At 38.3% G+C, this 20,953-nt stretch overlaps 1 protein-coding gene across 2 annotated transcripts; it reads right to left on the bottom strand.

Moving 5' to 3' along the window:
• Positions 1 to 1,757: 1,757 nt before the first annotated feature.
• Positions 1,758 to 11,717, bottom strand: LOC136677131 (LHFPL tetraspan subfamily member 2 protein-like). Of its 2 annotated transcripts, none has more exons than XM_066654553.1 (3): positions 11,624 to 11,717; positions 6,553 to 7,148; positions 1,758 to 2,870 (listed from the first exon to the last, which is right to left on the bottom strand). In XM_066654553.1, exons 2-3 carry the CDS (start codon positions 6,959 to 6,961, stop codon positions 2,614 to 2,616), a joined length of 666 nt encoding a protein of 221 aa, XP_066510650.1. In that variant the 5' UTR covers positions 6,962 to 7,148; positions 11,624 to 11,717; the 3' UTR covers positions 1,758 to 2,613. The 2 variants fall into 2 exon arrangements, with proteins under 2 accessions (XP_066510650.1, XP_066510651.1); XM_066654554.1 differs by having other exon boundaries at positions 6,553 to 7,247; positions 11,624 to 11,675.
• Between the last annotated feature and the right edge of the window lie 9,236 nt (positions 11,718 to 20,953).

Here is a 20,953-nt window from a genome sequence, read left to right on the forward strand (position 1 = left end):
AAAAAACATCACTCATTGTTAAAATATTTAAAATCACATTCAGAACCACTGCACTGAACATTCTTTCAGTGATTTGATCACATTTACAAGTGGATACATACAAACAAGTTGAACAACACCAAAGTTCTGTAGAGAGTGAATGTGTAACAGGCTTCCAATATAAGATGTACATTTTCATTATAAAATAAATGTTTTATCTTGAATCAGATATTCTAGTTATTTATTATATAGAACTCAATAGTTTAAGGTTGAAACTTTGGGAACCGACACCTTGACTCTCATATATTCCTAAAACCATTGGAACTGTACGCTAGGTTTGGATGTAGAGTTCTAGAAAAAATCTTTAATTGGTATAGAAGCATGTTTTTAAACTTGCACATCCATCTACCACCATTGACAGGTTCTTTAGAGCGCCCTGATGGAGTCAATCCAAAACATCATGCTTTTAAAAGAAATTAGTAGAGATATAGAAAGACAAGAATGATGTTTCTCACAGAAGCCCATGTGTAGAAGGGGATAAGAGATGCGCAGAGCAGGACATGGTGCTCTAATGAGATGAAACAGTGAGCAGTGCCTGTTTGGACAGCAGTTTAGGTGGGAAGTCCTGCATACATTCATCAGGGAAGAGGCCGCTTCATTGGGAAGGCATTAATCACCACAAAGCTAATTATAAATTGATCGCCTGGTCATACAAGATGAAGAGGCCTGTCGTGTGTTTCTGATCAGCAGGGGAAGGCCACAGGGGCCACAGAGACTGGCATCATCTTCTCACATCACATAAGAGAAGCTTCTGCGTGTATCCTCCCCTTACCACACCTTTCAGTACAAATGATTGGAAACGGGAAAAGGGCATCGGATGACAAAACGTTTGCAAGATGTAGATTGATGAGAAATAATCTGAACCTTTTTCTGCTTTGATTCATTTCAATCAAAGTATCTGACATGATTTAAATTGGTCCCTCTTTCTTACCACATGAAGTAGTTTAAAAATACAGTTATTCAGTTGTGAACATACAGCCTGTATTTTCTTAACAGAACAGTATGAAATGAAACAGTATGGTCTGGTTCAGCTGATAAGCCTCAAGTGTGGGCTAGAGAAGTGTAAAGCCCCCCGGACCGGCCTGTGGAGCAGTTCCATCTAATACTTTAGGCATGAATTGGAGTGGAGCTTGTGATTGATAAGTAATGATCCCTCATCAGTCCTGGACCTGGCTGACTGCAGTTCTCATAGCAGTGTTCCAACATAAAGAAAATAAAAGACAGAACTCTAAATTAAAGCCATTCACTGAATGAGCAAGTATCTAGAAACATTAAACCACATAGTGTACTTTATTTAGCCAGTCCGGCCCAACCATTGTTTTTACCATGCTCCAGTTGTAGCTTATTTCAGTGCAGTTCAGTAACAGCATCATAACAACTGCACCTAAGCCTCATTCCTCTTTTGTAATTTTACTCATGTACTGTTTTCTTCTGTTTCAACTTGCAGTTTACTTCTGCGTTAGGCCTTGGGGAAACCTGTACCCTGTGTGTGTGTGTGTGTGTGTAGTAGAACAAATGTAGGTGTTGTTTACATGGTGATACTGACCAGAACTAGGGGCAGGGACTCCTCCTCTTTTCCTGCTTACTGCACTGATATTGTGCTATAAATAGTAGGATGATATGTAGTGAGTATATATTTCCTGAATCCGTTTCCTGACTTTGACAGCACTGTGTGAAACAGCACAAATGAAAATGAGTGTTGTTTTTGATCTAATGCTTTTATTCATAATGCACAGTTAAAAGCACAGCAAAAAAAAATTAAACCATAAGTAAATGTTTGTTAATATAACAAATACATGGAAAATACAGGCAGCAAATATTGTGCAGCATGAAAATTCCAGTACAAAACAATCCTCAAATCAGTCTTTCAAGTGTTTGTGTGAACAGTAAAAATGTCAAGCAACATTATTTTTTGAAATATATCTGTACATTGTATATCAAATGAAAACTAAAACAGAAGGAAAAAAAAAAACAAAATATGTTGCTTAAATCATAGAGAACACTCTGAAAATCTTTAAATGTACATGGCTTGTCAAATGGGGTGTCAACCTTTAAGATACATCCACTGTAAATGTATGTATGTGTATGAGTTTATTTTTCAAGACGTTATTTGGGTGTTAGAGCACCAATGCAGAAATTTATTGTAACTGTTTAAAAGGCCTAATTATACTATAAAATGTTACATGGCTCCACAGAGTGTAAATTATTCTATACTGTTAATTTACTAAAAATCACAATAAGAACCACGGCACAACACATTCTTTTACATGGCATTTCTCCAAAGATCATTTTAAAGAACTTTTATTTTGAAGAGCATAGTTTGGTTAAAGTCTACATTCATTAAAGCGGTTAATCAGTGATGATAAAACAGTAAAATGGAAAGATACGTATTTTAAAAGACAGCAAAACTAACATTTGGTTAAAAAATGTATTAGAAATGGCATTTTACTATCAATACAGAATAAATCCATGTAACAGCATCTGGATATCACAAGGCCTACAAAGCCAAGACATCAATGCAGCAGTCAAGTATCAGTTCAGTTAATAGACCTTAACAGGACCTCCTCTCCAGGTTTACAGCACACAGATGAGCGTCCTGCCCTCATCCACTTCGTCCTGCACCTTATCGCTGGATGTGGCAATCTCGGCCTGGGCGGAGAACATGGCGCAGATGAAGGTGAGCGCTGTTCCTCCTATAGCTGTGTACAGGGCCCAGCCCAGAGAACACTGACCCAGTTTATACGCAGAAGCTTCCGGACCACAGTAGCTCACCACCTTCTCGCAGCCAAAGCCTGTGGGATAGAGCATTAGCCCCAGCATCAGGAACAAACCTGTACAGAGACAAAGGATAGAATTTATAATACATTATACCACCTGGGTTTGCTCATCCAACATTCCTTCTGAAGGCTATTAACAGGGAGTTTGTTCTCTCTTTAGAGCAGTAAGAGTCTGTTTTGTGAAAATTGACACCAGATGTTGGAACATTGAAGGGTTCCAGTGGCTGTGAGGAGACACATTTTGCTAGAATAGTTTGGGTCATTTTTATCCAACTGAATTGAAGGGACACAGTAAATTAATACAAAATTATTTTGACAGATCACCTTTATTTATAATGGTAATGTTTGAAATATAATGGTAAATGTAATGTTTGAAAAATAATCCAACTTGTATGCTATGGCCTTTACATTCACTAGATCCCAAATGAACAACAAAGGTAAGATTTTGGATCAGTGCATTAGACAGTCCTCTCTACCACACACTTCAAAACACCAGCTGAGCAAATATCTTTTGGAAGAATTGTGTTTCTTCCCTCAGGAACGTTTCCAAAATGACTGCTAGTGTCTATTAACTGCGCTGATGGCCCATGATGTGTGTTACATAATATTGTAGTACCCTCTTAACTTGTCAGCGCTAAATATACAGAATAACCAAATAAAAACATTAAAAATATACAGAATAATACAGAATACAAAATAAAACCATGAAACCCATATGACATGCAGGTGTTTAGGCCCTTGTTGCAGGCACATTTTACAGGGCGAGTTAAGATTTGGGTATAATTATGACATAATATTAAATCATACTTTTTCCTTATTGTTCATGAGAGAAAACTGACATTCTTTGTCATTATCCTGAGTGCTGCTGTGAGTCAGTGTAATCCTAAAGGTTCACAATCATAGTTATTATAGACTGACGTGAGGGAATAAAGTCTTCAGAATAAGTATTAAGTCCAATACAGAATGTGATGTATTTTCCTCGAGAAGTCCCTTTTTTTTTCTTTGTACTATTCAAGTCTGTGAAGTAAGACCTCACCCTTTCTGTTTAAACATTGGGATCCCTTTGAACTGCAAGATATCATCTGAAAGATCTGTTCTGGGTAGAAGTTGCAAAGTTTCTCAGAAACATTCTGCAGCATGAAGTTTTGCTTCCAGAAAATACACATCATAATCAATGTCTCAGGTATTCTTCTAAAATAAATGGCTTTATTTAATTTCTAAACATCCCCAAAACATGAGACATCATTGTATATTTGTAGCAGTGAATGATAGGGATTTTATCTGGCCAGCTATTGCACATGGAGGACTGCGTGAGCCAGGGTGCTTTCTAAACCACATAGTATACTCACTCCATCATCAGAGCGGGCATGCGAGGTCCTGCCTCAGAAGCCATTCTTCTGACTGTTAAGGAATTGCTCAATCTCAGCATCATAAATCTTTAAGTGAGATTACAGTGCAGCTACACCACTTTCTTGTCCTTAGATAAACCCCTTTATATATTACTATTAGAAATTCTTAAACCACTTTATGGAATACTCCAGGGTTCTTTGACCAAATCTATGCTGAATCTGAAACATGTAGTTAATAAGTTTGTCTACTTTCCCTGTACCTTAAAGAAGATGAGAAAACCCTTCGAATATCAGTCAGTAGTTTGTCCCTCTTTTCCATAGTAAAAGCTTCCCAAATATACTGAATTGTGTTCTTTCATCCTGCAGAATGCAGTTCCACTGTTCCAGAGTAATGAAATATAGCTAGAAATACTACATGCTAATTTTATGAAATGGTAAGAAAGAAAATATCCATTAAATTCCATTATGGTTAATTACATAATCATAATAAAATGGAAGTGAAATACTATTTTTCTACTGAAGGACAGAGGTTAATGCTGGTATTGGCAAAAGCAGGCTTCTCCTCAGTCAACAGTATAGCTCTGTTGCTGTGGGCTGGGTTGGGAAATGCAGCTGAGGGAACAGGGAAAATGTGGTTGAGATGCTTTACTCCCCACTGAAATAAGAGATAGCAATTTATGACTTGCACACACCACAGTAGTCTACTCTAATTCTAGAAACAGAAAAAAAAACACATGCACAAGGGCCAAAATATTCCAGACTTTACCTGACTTTTATAAAAACACTCTTCTTATACAGTGTGCTTACTGATGCCATTTGATAAAGTACGAATTTGCTGTTGTTTATATGTTTTACACATATCCTCCCATTCAGTCCCACCAATTCACACTGTAATAAATAGTATCAGTCTGTTACATATTTGAGGGAAGCACCAAACAGGGCACTTAAAGGCACCATAAAAATTCTCATGTAAATAATTCAAATTTTTATACACTAATGCATAGTTGTCACATGTGCACCTCATGTAAACATAAAAGAAGGACCTACGATAATGGTCCCTTGAATCTTCCAGATTCTTCAGCTGTTTCTACACTAACACCGGTCCTCTCAAATACAATAGAGTCATCAAGATTCAGTAGATGATGTAAGTGTTGGGAGTTCAGGGGTGTGTGGAATCTTATGATCAGAGTGTATTTCCCAGGCAAGCCAGAGACTCGGGGGTTGGATGAAAGTCATCAGAGAAATGTCAGCCTCTGTATCCTCTGGTCTCAAAGGCTTTAACATCTGCCTCAGTATGACCTAAATATATACCCTAATCTTCTATCTTTGGCCTGTGCAGCTGAACTAAAATTGGAAAGCTAAAAAAGGGCCAGAAGAAGACTAAACATAAGTAATGCCATATAGTATTAGCAAGAAATTGAACTTTAAGCACAGGAGATATGAGAAGTGTTCTAACTGATTTTAAAGGTGGTGTGAAAGTGACTGGCCAACCCCATAATTTTACAGCTATCTAGTCATAGTACACTACAGTCAGTTGCTTTTTTATCGTGTACATCAGCCATATATCTGGTGTTTGAACAAAACCTTGCGTCTTTTCTTTTTTATTACATGAGAACATCATTAATGTCATATTTAGTGTTTCAGGACGTCATGACGAATGATCTTACTATAACGCTTTGTCCTTTTCCTTTTTTTAATTTCGATTTATCTGTGAGGACAATATACAGTCTTAAAAATGAAGGGGCAAGGTTCTTTGTGTCCTAAAGAACATCTGAATGAATCATTTTTTAAATGGTATTGGAATTTAAAACACTTTTTAAAGTAGAAGTATTATTATTATATTCAGATGATGCAGGTTCTAAGAAGAACCTCTAAACTACTAAAAGGACATTTGTATAATACAATAGTTCTTTATTAACATAAAGGTTTCACTGATATTCTTTCAGCAATGTTGTTCAATTATTTTTGGGCATTTGTTATGGCAGAAAAGGAAATATATATTAGGATAAACACCTTTCAGATAAAGATATGGTTGCTGTTGTCAATCTGGGTGCTCTCTCAAAAAGTTAAAAGATTTACTGAAGGAGATCATTTTTTTCTGTCAAAGTGCATCTATATGTTAAATGCACCTGATTAAATTAGTGTATTGGGGAACAAGAGTTTAATTTGGCTTCCCTATATTAACGATATTGCATAACCAGTGGAAATATCAAATGCCAAACATTCATATTTAGGTTTACACTTGTCTGTATATTAGTAATGGACCAATATCACTGAGGTTTAACCACACAGTAATAATGTGTTTAAATAAGGTCTACTGCAAAAGAGTGTAATAACTGTAATTAATACTGGGGTAGATAAATTGCATCCTGTAGTATTATTCTTACCTGCAATTCCTTGAAGCAGGCCACACACATTGAAGATGCTTTTCCCCAAAATACTCTGAAAGCACAAGCTAAAGACCGAGAGAAAGCTCACGATGGACAGTAGAAAGATTCCAACACCCAAGAATATTGTTGTGGCTTGCCAAAATCCACTTGCAATCTCTGTAAAGTCTCTTGCGTATGGTCCGCATTGCACAATCTTCTGATGGGCCACCTTGATGCAGCGACTGTAAAGGCCGAGGGAAGGCCGGTAAGGCTCTGGCGTTGGAACAAATGAAATGTTTGATCCAGAAGGGTGGTGGCTTGCTATTAGCCAATCTTCGCTCATGAAGGCAATCAGTTCAGCAAAAGCCACCAAAATGCTCATTAAAGTCCAGAGCATGGAACGACATGTAACAATCACATGACACATGTTGCTGATCCTATGAGGCTGCTTCAGGCTGAGATCAAACTAGAAGAACAGACTGATGGAGATATATCAGTAGAAGATCGCCAGTGTTATTTTCACAGTTCCTTCTTCATCTGAAGCAGAAGTTCCATGTCTGGCATCACAGAATCCTTACCCGTCATGGCTATATTGAACTAAGAAAAGCAGACACCTACAAACAGAACAGAGGGTGAAGAAAGTGTATAGACTGCACCGCACTTCTCTAGTGTTGACAGATTCCTCAAGGGCTCTGAATCAGCACATCAGACTCCTGCAACACAACCACATCTGTCAGAATCGAATGCTGTCTGTTTCAACTAAAACATATCACATAAACACGGACCATGCCTCTGGCTCTTTTTGTCTCAAAATAGATTTTTTTTCAGAATGCACCATTTTTGATAAAGACCAGATAGCTTCCAAAAACACCAGTAAATATGACTATTATTACCATGCCAGTAAGCACTGTAAAACCATTGCCCATAGAGATATGGATCACTGGGATTTTGGGATAATTTGATTGGAAATATAAACATTTTTTCAAGGTACTTTTAAAGGAACAGCTCAGCAAAGAATCAAAGAAGGCTGCAAGTTAAATGCAGACAGCATTCAGGCCTGAGTTATGACAGGTAGTCTCTTAGATAAGTACTGGCAGGACTGTGTAACAGGCAGATGCATAGTTTTAAGCTTGTGCGGGCAAGCACAGGGAAACCAGTGCAGCAGTGAGGGGAACAAAACTGTCCTCGGTTAGTCATAATACAATCATAACAGACCTTGAAAGGGTACAACATGGAACCTGAACCGATAATTTACTGATACTCTCTTTCAGCCAGAATGGAATTAGACTACACACAATATGACTGTAAATGGAGGCCTGCTATCGCAGATGTATTTATGTATCAACAATTACATCAAAGCTCTGCATGGGTGGATAAGATTTGGGCGTTTTTTACAAGCAAGCAGACACTTTAGTTAACTGAATGACGTTATTGTCGTTGTATAAGAGCTTTAACTTTACATTTCCATCTGAGCAGCAAAAATGCAAAGATAGTAATTATAGCACAACTTTGTGGAATAATAGTTAGGGAATATATAGATGTTGTTAAAGAAAAAATAATGTAATGTCACTTTTTAAACAAAAAAATAGGAGGACAATGTTCATTTATAAAGCTCGAGTTTGTCATCAGTTCAACTACTAAGTATCAACACCAAGGATTAGCCTGTCAACTCATTTTGCTGTTTCTGGCTGTTAGTCTGCCCCTTCCAGGGTGTGTTCCCGCCTTGTGCTCAGTGATTCAGGGTAGGCTCCAGACCCACCGCCACCCTGAACTGGATAAGGGGTTTCAGACAATGTATGAATGCATGGTTGTTAGTTTAATAGTTGAACACATTGAACAAAAATACAAATTGTTAATTGTTAACAGTCATTTATATATCAATTAAAGAAAAACAGAAAAACTACTGTTTGTATGTGCTGAAATGTAACTTGTCCGTAAGATTTAATTCCCTGTTTGAATCACCATAGAAACTTGAGGGTATTTGTTTGTTTGTTTGTTTTTTAGCATTTTCTGTCTGTATTTACTTTCAGGCAGTTAGCGCTCTCCTAAATTTAGAGTCTGTTCCATCTTAAGTAACTACAGCAAGAATAAGTCAACATTACCCACCTATGGAGCAGGCATAGAGCAAAATCTTCATCTTGGTTCATGCTTTTCAATGTTTGGAGGTCTATTCATAATCTTAAAACCTCCAGATGCTATTTCACTGCTGTCAGCAGAAAGAAAGCCTTGCATTCTAGACTGAGACTCATTTTTTACCTATTTACTGACACTAAGGCTTCGGAAACATATTAAACCAGTTTCAAGCACACAACCAAATGGGAGAACTAGTGAATAAAAAAATAAATAAAAAGATTAAGGTTTTTTTCCAGTTATTTTTTTTTTTTAATAAAATCATGAAAGTTGCCTTTAAATGTTAGGGAAAAATGTATGGTCATAACTGGCCTCCTCGTACCAGCTCATACTTATATCTAGCTTATATAAGTGTTAAACTCAAAGTGAGAGGTGAATTTGAGGTCAGCTTCTTCTCTCTAAATGTGAAACTGGTTTTAGCAATTATAAAAAGTCACGCTGTGATCTTCTGTTTACCTGGACAGGCACTTGGATGTGTCTAAATCAAAAAAACACACAAGGAAAAATTACTTGAGTGTAATGTAATCAAATCAGAGCGCATGACTTCCCCGAAATAAAAGGCATAAATGGCAAGAGTGCCTCTGATCCTTAAGGGACCTCACTGAAGAATTTGACTGCCTGTGAGTGGCTGTGAGCTGCAGAGACAATGGTGTGCCCTGCTGTGGTCTCAGCGTGGTCTTCAAATTGGATGAGCCCCCACTGACATGGATCAAAGAGCCCAGTAATGTCCACAGATGGAGTTTCAGTGTCTGATGGATCAAATGTTGCCTCAGAGACTGGTCAACAGCAGACAAGAATTCTTGCTCATTCTTCTCATTATTTTACTCCTTAGTTTGGAATCTCGTTAAATATAAAAACCTTTTCATCTTTCTAAATGAGGTACAACAAGACTCTAAGAAATGCAATTGTTTCACTCACTTACCTTTATGTCAAACTCTAAACATATTTGATCTAAAACTTATCAGGTGTAAAATATACTGCTTTTATTTTGTTCTGGGCCAGAATTCAGTGTCATCTATTTAGTCTTCTGTTGTATTAGGGTAATAAGTACATGCAAAATAACAGAAACAACAATTAGACACCAAGCCTTTTGTAGGCAACTGAGGTTTGGGCCAAAGGGGACCATTTCTTCAAGGGGAGTGCATTTGGGCTTTTTTGGCCCATTCTTTTAAAGAGGAATTTGTTTTACACACTGGTTAACTTAAAATGTACAAAACTGTGGATATATATACTTGTGGATATATTTTTAAAGTAGCTGTCTATGGAGAGAGATTAGTCTCAAAACACTTGACAAATGCATAAATGTTAATCCACAAATTAAACCCAAGTGACAACTATGTTTCAGTATTCGAAAATGAATGTATCCTAATCTGTGTCTCACGTGTTGTACAAATACATTTAAATTCATGAATACATTTTTTTGTTTTTCATATATATCATAATTTTACGTGAAAAAAATACATTGTTCAAACTTACACTGCATATTTGTAAATTCAGTCTTGCATTTAAAGTGATGAATCTGCGTTTGTGGATCAAGTGACTCTCCTGTTTCCCGTGACATATTTTTGTTAAATTTCTCCCGCGGGTTTTTGGATTTTGAGACACAACCTCATCCACAAATGTGGCCAGCAGGCAAACAAGTCACCGCTAGGTGGCACTGTTGTTTTAGGACGTGTGGGGCCAACTTAAATGGAGAAGCAATTGAGCTTTTTATGATTTTAATATGGAAGTTTCGAACAAAATGCAGACAAATAAGTCGCTGAATGTTCAGTGATAGTTCTCATTGTCAACACTGAGGAAGCTCCTCTCCTCTGCCTTCATTGCTATGCTGTCAGTCGTTATACCACGCCCCTCTAGACTAATGCCCCCAAGAAAAGGGTCAGAAGTCTGAAACTGAAAAAAAAAGGATTTGAAACTGAAAAAAAGGTCTGAAAGTGTAAATAAGATCTGTGACCGGGGAAAAAAAAGATATGAAACTAAAAAAAAATTTGAAAACATAAAATCGGCAATTGAAAAATATAAGACTTTCAAAATATATAGGAAAGTGAAAATTGAAAATAAATTATTTATAAAAATAAAATAAAATAACTGAATCAAAATTCTATTTAAACTGAAAAAATCATCCTACACTTATTTTAATTTTGAAGACATTGTTTTATTTTTCAAAGTTCAATCTCAAGTGAACAAAACGTTTGACCCTAATATAGCTCCATATATTACTGATTGCAGCATTCTAGCAGAAATGGGAGTGAACCTCCTCTTCCACATGGATTTAGTCACTAGGATTTTTTTATGAACAAAGGCCAAAATAAAACAGTAGTTTGTCTGTTAATTATATAAAATTTGTTTTGTTTTGAGGCTTAAATCTTCAGAAAACAACCAATTTGAGCAGAGTAACAAGTTCCCTCAAATAAATACAACACAATAATAACACTATCTAGTGAAGTAAGTTAGAGAATGTTAGCCTACTTCACTTTTGTTTATATCGTTCTTATATGTTTTCACGTAAAACCGACGAAAACATACAGAACATGGTTTTGTTTATATTCAAGGCTAAATATGTGACTGGAGAATGTACTTTTTCATTCTATTAATTCCTCTCTGGCTGCTTTCTGTACGTTTTTAACGATAAGCTCGAGCGCCATCCGTTATCAGATTTGTGTTTCCGCCAAACACCCGAAGAGGTAAGGTCTATGAAGCAGAGTTATTCACTCAGATTTCAAACAGAATATTTCACCGTGATAACGGCGAGATGTTTCTCCGTAGCCCGTTACACCAAACAGTCCCGACTACCTACTTCCTCTTACGGCGAGAACTTACGCTCATACAACCCAGGAATGTGATTAAAAAAAGAAGAAGCTTCGATCCACGCGAGTCAGTTTGTTAGTTAAAGCAATATAAATCATCAAAAGTGACCAAACACGGCTTCATTTTAACAGAGACAAGACAATATGCTCACCCTTGTGTTCGCGAAGGTACATTCATTCTTCTCTTCTTACTATACTATGGCTATTCAGGAAGTCAGTCAGTCTCTCTCTCCCTCTCTCTCTCTCTCTCTCTCTCTCACACACACACACTTTCTCGCTCTCTTTCTCAACCTTAAGAAGTGTCCTGGGAATGCCATAGAATTTTAAAGAGAGGTGTAACTGTCTATAATTAAAACCCTGACTTTTTTCCTCCATAATACACTATAGCTAAATCACTGCGATGAAACAAATAAAATTAAACTTGCAAATTCAGTTTATTAGCAAATTTTATATAGCTAATATTGATGATATTTTCCTGCCATGTCTTGGTAGTGCGGCCAATGGTCCTTTAGCTTTAAACTTGCTAACTATGCTTCCAGCTGTATCTCTACGAGCATTCTGTGCCTTTTTGATATCTTTTTGTGTCTTTTTCCTTGTTTTTGCAAGGCAGTCATCACTTCTGTTAACTTTCTGAACAACTCTTTTGACTTAACCATATTTATAGCAATCAATCATCACAGTCAAAACACTCCTGGCCAGTCCATGAACAGTATTGGATGTGGTTTACCTGATACAACTCATGAAACCCTTAAGATTGGAGACAACATCCTATTCGGAAGTAGGCTCTTATGAGGTATTTGCAACAGGGCTGAATAATTTTAATGGTGACTGTATATAATTATTCATTCATTCATTATCTGTAACCGCTTATCCAGTTCAGGGTCGCGATGGGTCCAGAGCCTACCTGGAATCATTAGGCGCAAGGCGGGAATACACCCTGGAGGGGGCGCCAGTCCTTCACAGGGCAACACACACACATTCACACACTTTTGAGTCGCCAATCCACCTACCAACGTGTGTTTTTGGACTGTGGGAGGAAACTAGAGCACCCGGAGGAAACCCACGCAGACACGGGGAGAACACACCAACTCCTCACAGACAGTCACCCGGAGCGGGAATCAAACCCACAACCTCCAGGCCCCTGGAGCTGTGTGACTGTGACACTACCTGCTGTGCCACCTTGCCGCCCTGTATATAATTAAGTTGACGCAAATATGGTGACAAACCTGAAAACGTTTTTTAAGTCACATTTTCTTAATCAAAATGACGTATTTAGAAATTATTTTCAAAATGGCTTGAATGCAAAAATGCAAGAATCCATGAATATGCAATTAGTTCTGGCCTCTATTGCTCCACTCCCATTCCCAAAGCTTACTTGGAAAGCTTTGCCCCGCATGTTGACAGAACTGGTTTATTAGGTTTGTGACATAAGAACTCCTGGCTACATGAATACACTCTTATAGCCAGAAGTTTCTAGTCTCACACTCACCCAGTGTATCTTCTGAAAGAATATCAATAGAGAGATAGTCTCTGCTCCTTGGAAGGTTTTACATTTGATTTGGGAACATTGCCACGAGGGTTTGATTGCATTTAAGGGTCAAGAATTTTTGTGACATCAGTTAGTGACGGTTGCCGATTAGTTTTGGATCACACATGATGTTTTAACTCATTCTAAGGTTATAGAGTGACTCACCATCATTTCAGAAAGCACAGTTCCACTGGCCCCAAGTCAATTCAGGGGTGCTTTAAGTTTCTTTAGAAACTTACAGCGGCTCCAGAGAGAACCATTGTCATGTTCTGCTCTGATTTCCTTTCCACGGGCTGTTTTGATTTTCATATCACCTCGTGTTCATTGCCCTAGCCTTTCCCTGCACCTGTGATATATCAGTGGTCATGTGATAGACACGATCAGGGTTTTCAGGGCATGCAGGCCTTAGCAATATTAAACAAATCTGTCTATCATGTTCTGTATTGCTTTATATTTCATAGTTAGATTAAGATGACCGCCAGCTTTTGAACACTGTCACATTGCATTTCAATTTTCTTGTATGCTTTTCAATCACAATAAGATTTCAGTCAGAGATGTTCAGTCTCAACAAGTGTTGATTAAATGTGAATGGAGGCAATGTCATGTTTTCAGATGTCCAAAGAATGGTTAATATTGCGCTATAAGACAAATGGCTTATAATAGCCAATTGTTGCATGAATAATGAGTGAAGTTTATCTGAAATGAAACTGTTGTCTGTACAATGACCTGAATATTGATGGATTTTCTGAGATTTGAAAGCAACAGACACAGATTGAGGAAAGCATCTGTCAGTTCTCATGAACTCTCCATGCGCCTTAATTCATGACACTCTTTTATCTGTAAAAATGGACAAATATATGGATAACAATTCATATTTAAGCTAGAGTTGTTTTTTTTTAAGAAGAGATAAAGACACTACTCTATAAACATTCTGGTTTTCATCAGAACTGCTCTTTATAAATTACTTTAAATCAAAATTATGCCTCAGCACTCTGTGGTCAGAAATCCGAGTGGAGGCTACACCCTCCCCCCAGCAGTGTGACAAGGTGTGCCATAGCCTCAGAGGGAGATCTAGCAATGACTAAACTACAGAGGAACTGTCTTAGATCTAATAAACAAATGTAAGCACTTCAGCTTAATTGGTTGCAACAGTCTGAGTTCTTAAGATGTGATGATGTCAGCTGTGTTACAAAAGTTTTTACGCCATGACTTTTAGTCCAAATGCTTTGCTCACAGCCGGTTTAAAATGGCAGGGGCTAAGAGGGAAAATGAAGGGGATGCTGTAAGGCCAGTAGTGAAGTGAATGAGTCATCTTCATGAAGCCGTTGTATATTTACCATTTAACCAGAGCTCTTCCAGATTTCCAGCCCACAATTTCAGAGTTCTCTCCACATGCGTAGTAATGTGTTTACAGTGTGGTCTCTGCACATAATGGTGAACATTAGGAAGGAAATAAAGACAGTCAAACTAAATAAAACACAAAAAGTAAGTATTTAGTGAAAGCTGTTTTCTACGTGTAAAGCAACAATCATTAAAGACGTTTAGAAAGAATCAGTCTGTAAAAGGCAAAAAATACATTCCAACTTCTTAGTCACCAAGTCATCCTTTAATAAAGGAGCCTAACAAAAACAGACCAAATAAAAACAGACAACCACTGCAAAAAAAAAACTGAACAAAGTGCCACAGGGGGTCTGTTATATACAGGTGTGCTCATTATTAAGTTGTTTATACTACACTTGTGTAAGGTGAGTACACTAAAACGATCCACAGTGCATACTTAGAACCAGCTGGTTTATAAGTGTGGTAATAATGGACACTTTTGTCCCACGATCCAACAGAAAATGTTGGCGCTGTCCCAAATAGTGCTATACTACCTACATAGTGCACTTCACTTTTATAATGTGCATTAATGTTTGACTGAAGGACATGAAGCTTATATTGAATATGAATTGCTAAAATATCTCACATAGAGTGCAGTATTTTAGTGCAGAAACCATTATTTTATGACATACATTGTACTTTACGCAGTGCAGATGGAGATAGTTGAGTGTCATTCTTTGGAAAACAAAAATTGGGGACCGCATTGCATCTGCAGCTTGGTATGATGTGTGTTGTAATAGCAACAGTTAATTACATTCTGTAAGTAAGAAATTGTGAAGTATACCGTTTTTAGGGCAGTCAAACAATCCCACAATGCACCCAAAACTAATGTACAACACATGTACACTGTAGTAGATAGTAGATACCCAAAATCCACTGCATTCTATGGTACAAATCCGCATTAGTTAGTGTCTGAACCTGTTTGATTCAGGTTCTGAATACCATTGAAATGCAAGTTGCTATTGCCGTATGTGTTGAAACCAAGAGACAGCTCAGTGGAATTATCCCTGAATAATTTAATATAAAGCTGGTTTAAGATGGTGAGTGTCTTCATTATCTTTATTTATTAAGTGCACAGGATTCACAGTTTGACTAATTTATACTGAACTGAAGAATCCTTAGTGAAATCAACTCAAACAGTGGGTGCTTTTCGGACCCTTTGACTCAGGGACTGACCGAATGTGGAAGGAAGGAGCGAAGCACAATGATTTAAGGCTCATTACATGGCTCAGATCTTGGCCTTTACCACACCCCAAACCGCAACCACGAAGGTTTTAGAAATCTGCCAGAGTTCTCATTGGAGGAGCCAAGGAGGCCTACTCCCAGAGCTTAAAACTAACAGGATCTGTAGGAATCAATAAACACAGGTGAATGTTCATGTACATGTCCATGTGTTCTTTTTAAGCACTGACCTCAGAATGGAGACCAGGAAAGTGCATAAATACGCCAGGAAAACCTACAATATCGTCATGTTCTACTTTGGAGACTGCTGTGGTTTTTGTACTCTGCCACATCCATCCTGTCAGAAAGGAGCCAGCCAATGGAGGCCTCTTCCCTGCTTGTCCTGTGAAACACGAAGAAACAGAGATACTACACTAAACTGGGCATTAGAAACGTGTGGGAAAGAAAAATAATAATAAAAAAATAATTATTTAAGATTTATTTACTGTCTTTGTAGTCTCCTAGCCATCAAAGTTCTGACTGATGAAATCTGCCTCTAAGTAGGCAAAAACATAACCAAGAGCATTTAGTATCAGTTCTTGGCTCCAAATCTGTGCACAAATGTCCTTTCAGCTCAAAATAACAGTTCTGTAACATTGACTCATAGACACCTGCGTTAGTTGACATCGTGATTAGTAATGCAGGGAGAGGGAGGACAAACCCACCCACCTCTAAGCTGTCAGTTCTGAAGGCTGCTCTGTTTGAATGCGTAATGCTGGTTTGTTTGACAGCTGTGTTCATTGTTTGAGCAACAGTTCAGAGATTATGACTTTATGTTTACTCAGTCTGTATTTGTATGGAAGAAAATATGTGAAACATGCAAGAGGACAAGGATGTTTACTACCAATGGACAAATATTTTGATTCACTCTGTCATACTTCAACACAAACGTCATCCCTAGCGGTAGTCATCCCTGCTGCTCTTTATGGAGCAAATAAGTTAAAAAGAAAAAAGAGAGGAAAAATGCAAACATTGTTTCCAAGCACAGTCACAGTCACAGTATTGTAAAGTATTGATTATGAGCTCAGTAAATGTACCATCAGAAACTGGGGTTATGGCTTGGTTTTTTAATTTTCCATCCAATAAAACAACATTTTAGTTTCCATTTAGACATTCTGAGTGCTGTTCCACTGATAGACGTTGCCTGTATGAGACACTACCATTGTGCACACTGAACTTCGCCTGATAAACGAAGGAACTGATCTTGAAGATTTTATTACATTGTTCAAACATCACACCCTGAATCATGATTGCCAAAGTTTCAATGTCTTGCCCAAGTCTGTGTTAATAAAGCCGAGATAAACATGATCAGCTCACAGCAAAACATGACTAAAGCTAAAGGAATGTTAGAGCTGACACTGAGATTATTGTTTTTCTGTGATAAAGATAGGTATTCTGACCAGGTGGGTGATAGAGAACAAGAACCAGTATTAGCCACATTTTGGTCCACTATGTACATTTTGGACCAAACTTTTATTAAGAGATTTATATTTCTGGCATTTAGCTTTGTTACTGCAGCCCAGCTAATACATAGTACAGTTATTGGGCATTCACTTTATCACTTTAAACCAAAATTGAAGTTGTGGGTATTTGTGTTAACAGGATATATTTCTTAAAAATAACAGCTGCACGAGGAAAAAAATACTATACTGAATACATTAATCCTCCATATGTGCCAAACATGGTATAATCCAGTGTTTCATCGAATATATTGGACAAAGGGCGCAGCGGGTAGTGTTACAGTCACACAGCTCCAGGGACCTGGAGGTTGTGGGTACGATTCCCGCTCTGGGTGACTGTCTGTGAGGAGTTTGGTGTGTTCTCCCCGTGTCCGCGTGGGTTTCCTCCAGGTGCTCCGGTTTCCTCCCACAGTCCAAAAACAGTCAAAAAAGTGTCTGTAGGTGAGAGTGTGTGAGTGAATGTGTGAGTGTGTGTTGCCCTGTGAAGGACTGGCTCCCCCTCCAGGGTGTATTCCCGCCTTGCGCCCAATGATTCCAGACTCTGGACCCACCGCGACCCTGAACTGGATAAGCGGTTACAGATAATGAATGATGAATGAATATTGGACAAAGGTTAGGCTTAATAAATTGTATCCAGGAATAGACCCAATATGTGACCGTTGCCACCAAGATCCAACCTCCCTAATACATATGTATTGGTCATGTCCTTCATTGTTTACGTTTGGGACTGATGTTTTTTCTACTCTGTCAGAGGTATTAGAGATAAAGTGTGGTCCTAATCCTGTTACAGCAATCGTTGGTATCATACAATCAGGATTGTCAATCCCCAAATATTGTTATGACTTTGTAGCCTTTGTGACCTTGCTGGCAAGACGACTTATTCTGCTGAAGTGGAAACATTCAGTACATTCCACCCACTCCGAATGGATCGAATGGATGAAAGACATTCTTCACTACAGCAATTTGGAACGAATTCAATGCACTATGAATGGTTCATCTTCTAAATTTAAAAGAATCTGGCAACCCTTTTTCAGTTTTGTAGAAAAGCTCTCACTTACAATCATCCCAGAGGGCCTGTTTCTTCCTGTGATCAAAGCCTGAAATGCCATTATTAATCGACTACATATTATAGAATAGTGTAATGTAGAATGCTAGGAACTTTATTGATATGTGTATATGTGTGTGTGGGTTTTTTTTGTTTTGTTTTGTTTTTAAATATATATCATATTTATAGACATATACTGTGTGTATATAAATGTAAATATATGGTTATTTCTTCATTTACCTTTATCTCACTCTGTGAACCTGAGCTATTGAGTTTGTGAAAAACAGATTTGTAAAAATAACATAATTAATGATAATAATAATAAAATAACAGCTGAAAATATGTCTTAAAAATATGAAATTTGATAGTTGTGTCTCATGTTTCTGATCTGCATTATGTGCATACACTGCTGCTCCCATGTTTGGGCCCAATCATATAAATCCAATAAAGGCTATTTTCTTCAGGGAGCATAAAGCAATTAGATTTTTCTTCTTCTGAAAAGCACACTTTGTAAAAAAAATATCAGTTTAATTGTGTGGTGCATTTTCGTGGTAGGTGTATTTTATAAATTCTATTTGTAATGTGAACATGCACCACAAAATAACACCAAGAGCTGCCATTTACTTTGCCATACATTTTACTTTGGCTCCCTCTAGTGGGAACATCTATAGCAAGAAGTGTTTCTGGGGAAAGTACTCCCTCCTTCCGGCGCAAACAAAGGTTTAAATCAGCTGGAAATCAGATAGAGAGCTTCATCGGGCTTTATAAACACAGCTCAGTGCTAGAACTAAAAGTTCTGGAATAGCATGGAATGGCAATGTGGTGTAAAGAATAAAGCATGCATTCCCAAACCAAAAACCTGTACTGTGTGATTTCTTTGTTCATTATCTAATACATTGTGTAATCTCAATAAATAAACACTTATTTAACCCCTCATCATTGTTTGTGGCACAACAGTATAGATGCTGAAATATGATTATGACCGTATTCATTTCCTGCTGATCTAAGTTGGTATAATGACCTTCTTCCAGTCTGATAGTGGTTTAGATGGTCATCCTGCATGGTTATCCAGGATGAATAGAATAGTTGTATCCAAATCACATATCGTCACTGTAACTGTCCAAAGGGAAACATGTATGTTCAAAATAGAAACTTTATAGAAGAAGGAAAAAAAAACATTCTTGACTTTCAATGGATGGGCAGCACGGTGGCGCAGCAGGTAGTGTCGCAGTCGCACAGCTCCGGGGACCTGGAGGTTGTGGGTTCAAGTCCCACTCCGGGTGACTGTCTGTGAGGACCTTGGTGTGTTCTCCCTGTGTCAGTGTGGGTCTCCTCCGGGTGCTCTGGTTTCCTCCCACCGTCCAAAAACACACAGTAGGTGGATTGGTGACTCAAAAGTGTCCATAGGTGTGACTGTGAGTGTGTGTCGCCCTGTGAAGGACTGGCACCCCCTCCAGGGTGTGTTCCTGCTTTGCACCCAGTGATTCTGGGTAGGCTCCAGACCCACCGCGACCCTGAACTGGATAAGTGGTTACAGATAATGAATGAATGAACTTTCAATGGAATTCATTGTAAAATTAGTTAATTCCAAGTAAATTTGGGGCATTTCAATTGGTCCATTCATCATGAAATGTTTACACAGTGTGAAGCACAGCTGCTGTGTTCATGTGATGCAGTAAAATAAACTGGAGATACATCTTTTTCTTGAACAGTGACCATATGCTGCTATTGCTGTTGACCGGTATATCAGCTTCTCTTGCTGCTAGACAGCATCTGTAGTATTGCATGTTGTTGTTGTGGAACAAACATTCTGCTGACACTTGGCCCTCAGCATTATGACCTTAGCTGCTCCAAACTGTGATAATGTTTTCTATGGAGATTGTACAAACCAACTGTGGTGAATCATCAAATTCAATAGATTTATGGCTTGGTCCTTAACCAGTGGTTTATTGCTGCTCAGTAACGGCAGCAGTTGATCCTTATATGAAATAGACGCAAGGAGCTTACACACAGGCCTTTGTAATAGAATGCTTCTTTCTTGTAGACCACAAGATGTCTCCCTCCTCATGCTGAATATTTCCCACAAGCCTTTACTTGCGGAGTGTGTGGGTGGCACTAGCGCAGTAGCTCAGATGAGCTCTAGCTGTGTTGGAATGTTGAGCTCTGGGCTGCATCAGAGCTTTTCCAACAGGATTTTTTTTGTGGAAATATGGATTAGATGTGTCTGACCCTGATCACAGTAAAGTACTAATAGAGGTGAAATAAGGCAGACACAGATAAATGTGCATTTAGGAGTGTATTCTTCAGACAAACCTATCAAATGATGAGTTTGATGGGCTACGCTGGCAGAAGAACAAATCGAGGCGACAGTAGACACAGGCTCAACAAAACCAAACTGAACATGACCTGAAATCATTCATTCATTATCTGTAAGCGCTTATCCAGTTCAGGGTCACGGTGGGTTCAGAGCCTACCTGGAATCATTGGGGTAAGGCGGGAATACACCCTGGAGGGGGCGCCAGTCTTTCACAGGGCAACAGGGCACACACACTCACACCTACAGACACTTTTGAGTCGCCAATCCACCTACCAACGTGTGTTTTTGGACTGTGGGAGGAAACCGGAGCACCCGGAGGAAACCCACGCAGACACGGGGTGACCTGGAATCAGAATTTCTCAAAAAGAAAAAAACAGTCTGAAGGCATGGACCCAACCGACCCTGTATCAGCAGAGAGTGCGTCACCTAAAACCCCACTCAACATCTTTGAGTTCCAAAACCTGTGGCCGTTTACAACCCTTGAGGCAAATATTTACTGTAATTCTGTATAAAAAAAATCACTCTTGGTCT

The sequence above is a fragment of the Hoplias malabaricus genome, chromosome X2 (genome assembly GCF_029633855.1).
Source record: "Hoplias malabaricus isolate fHopMal1 chromosome X2, fHopMal1.hap1, whole genome shotgun sequence".
Classification (NCBI taxonomy): Eukaryota; Metazoa; Chordata; class Actinopteri; order Characiformes; family Erythrinidae; genus Hoplias; species Hoplias malabaricus.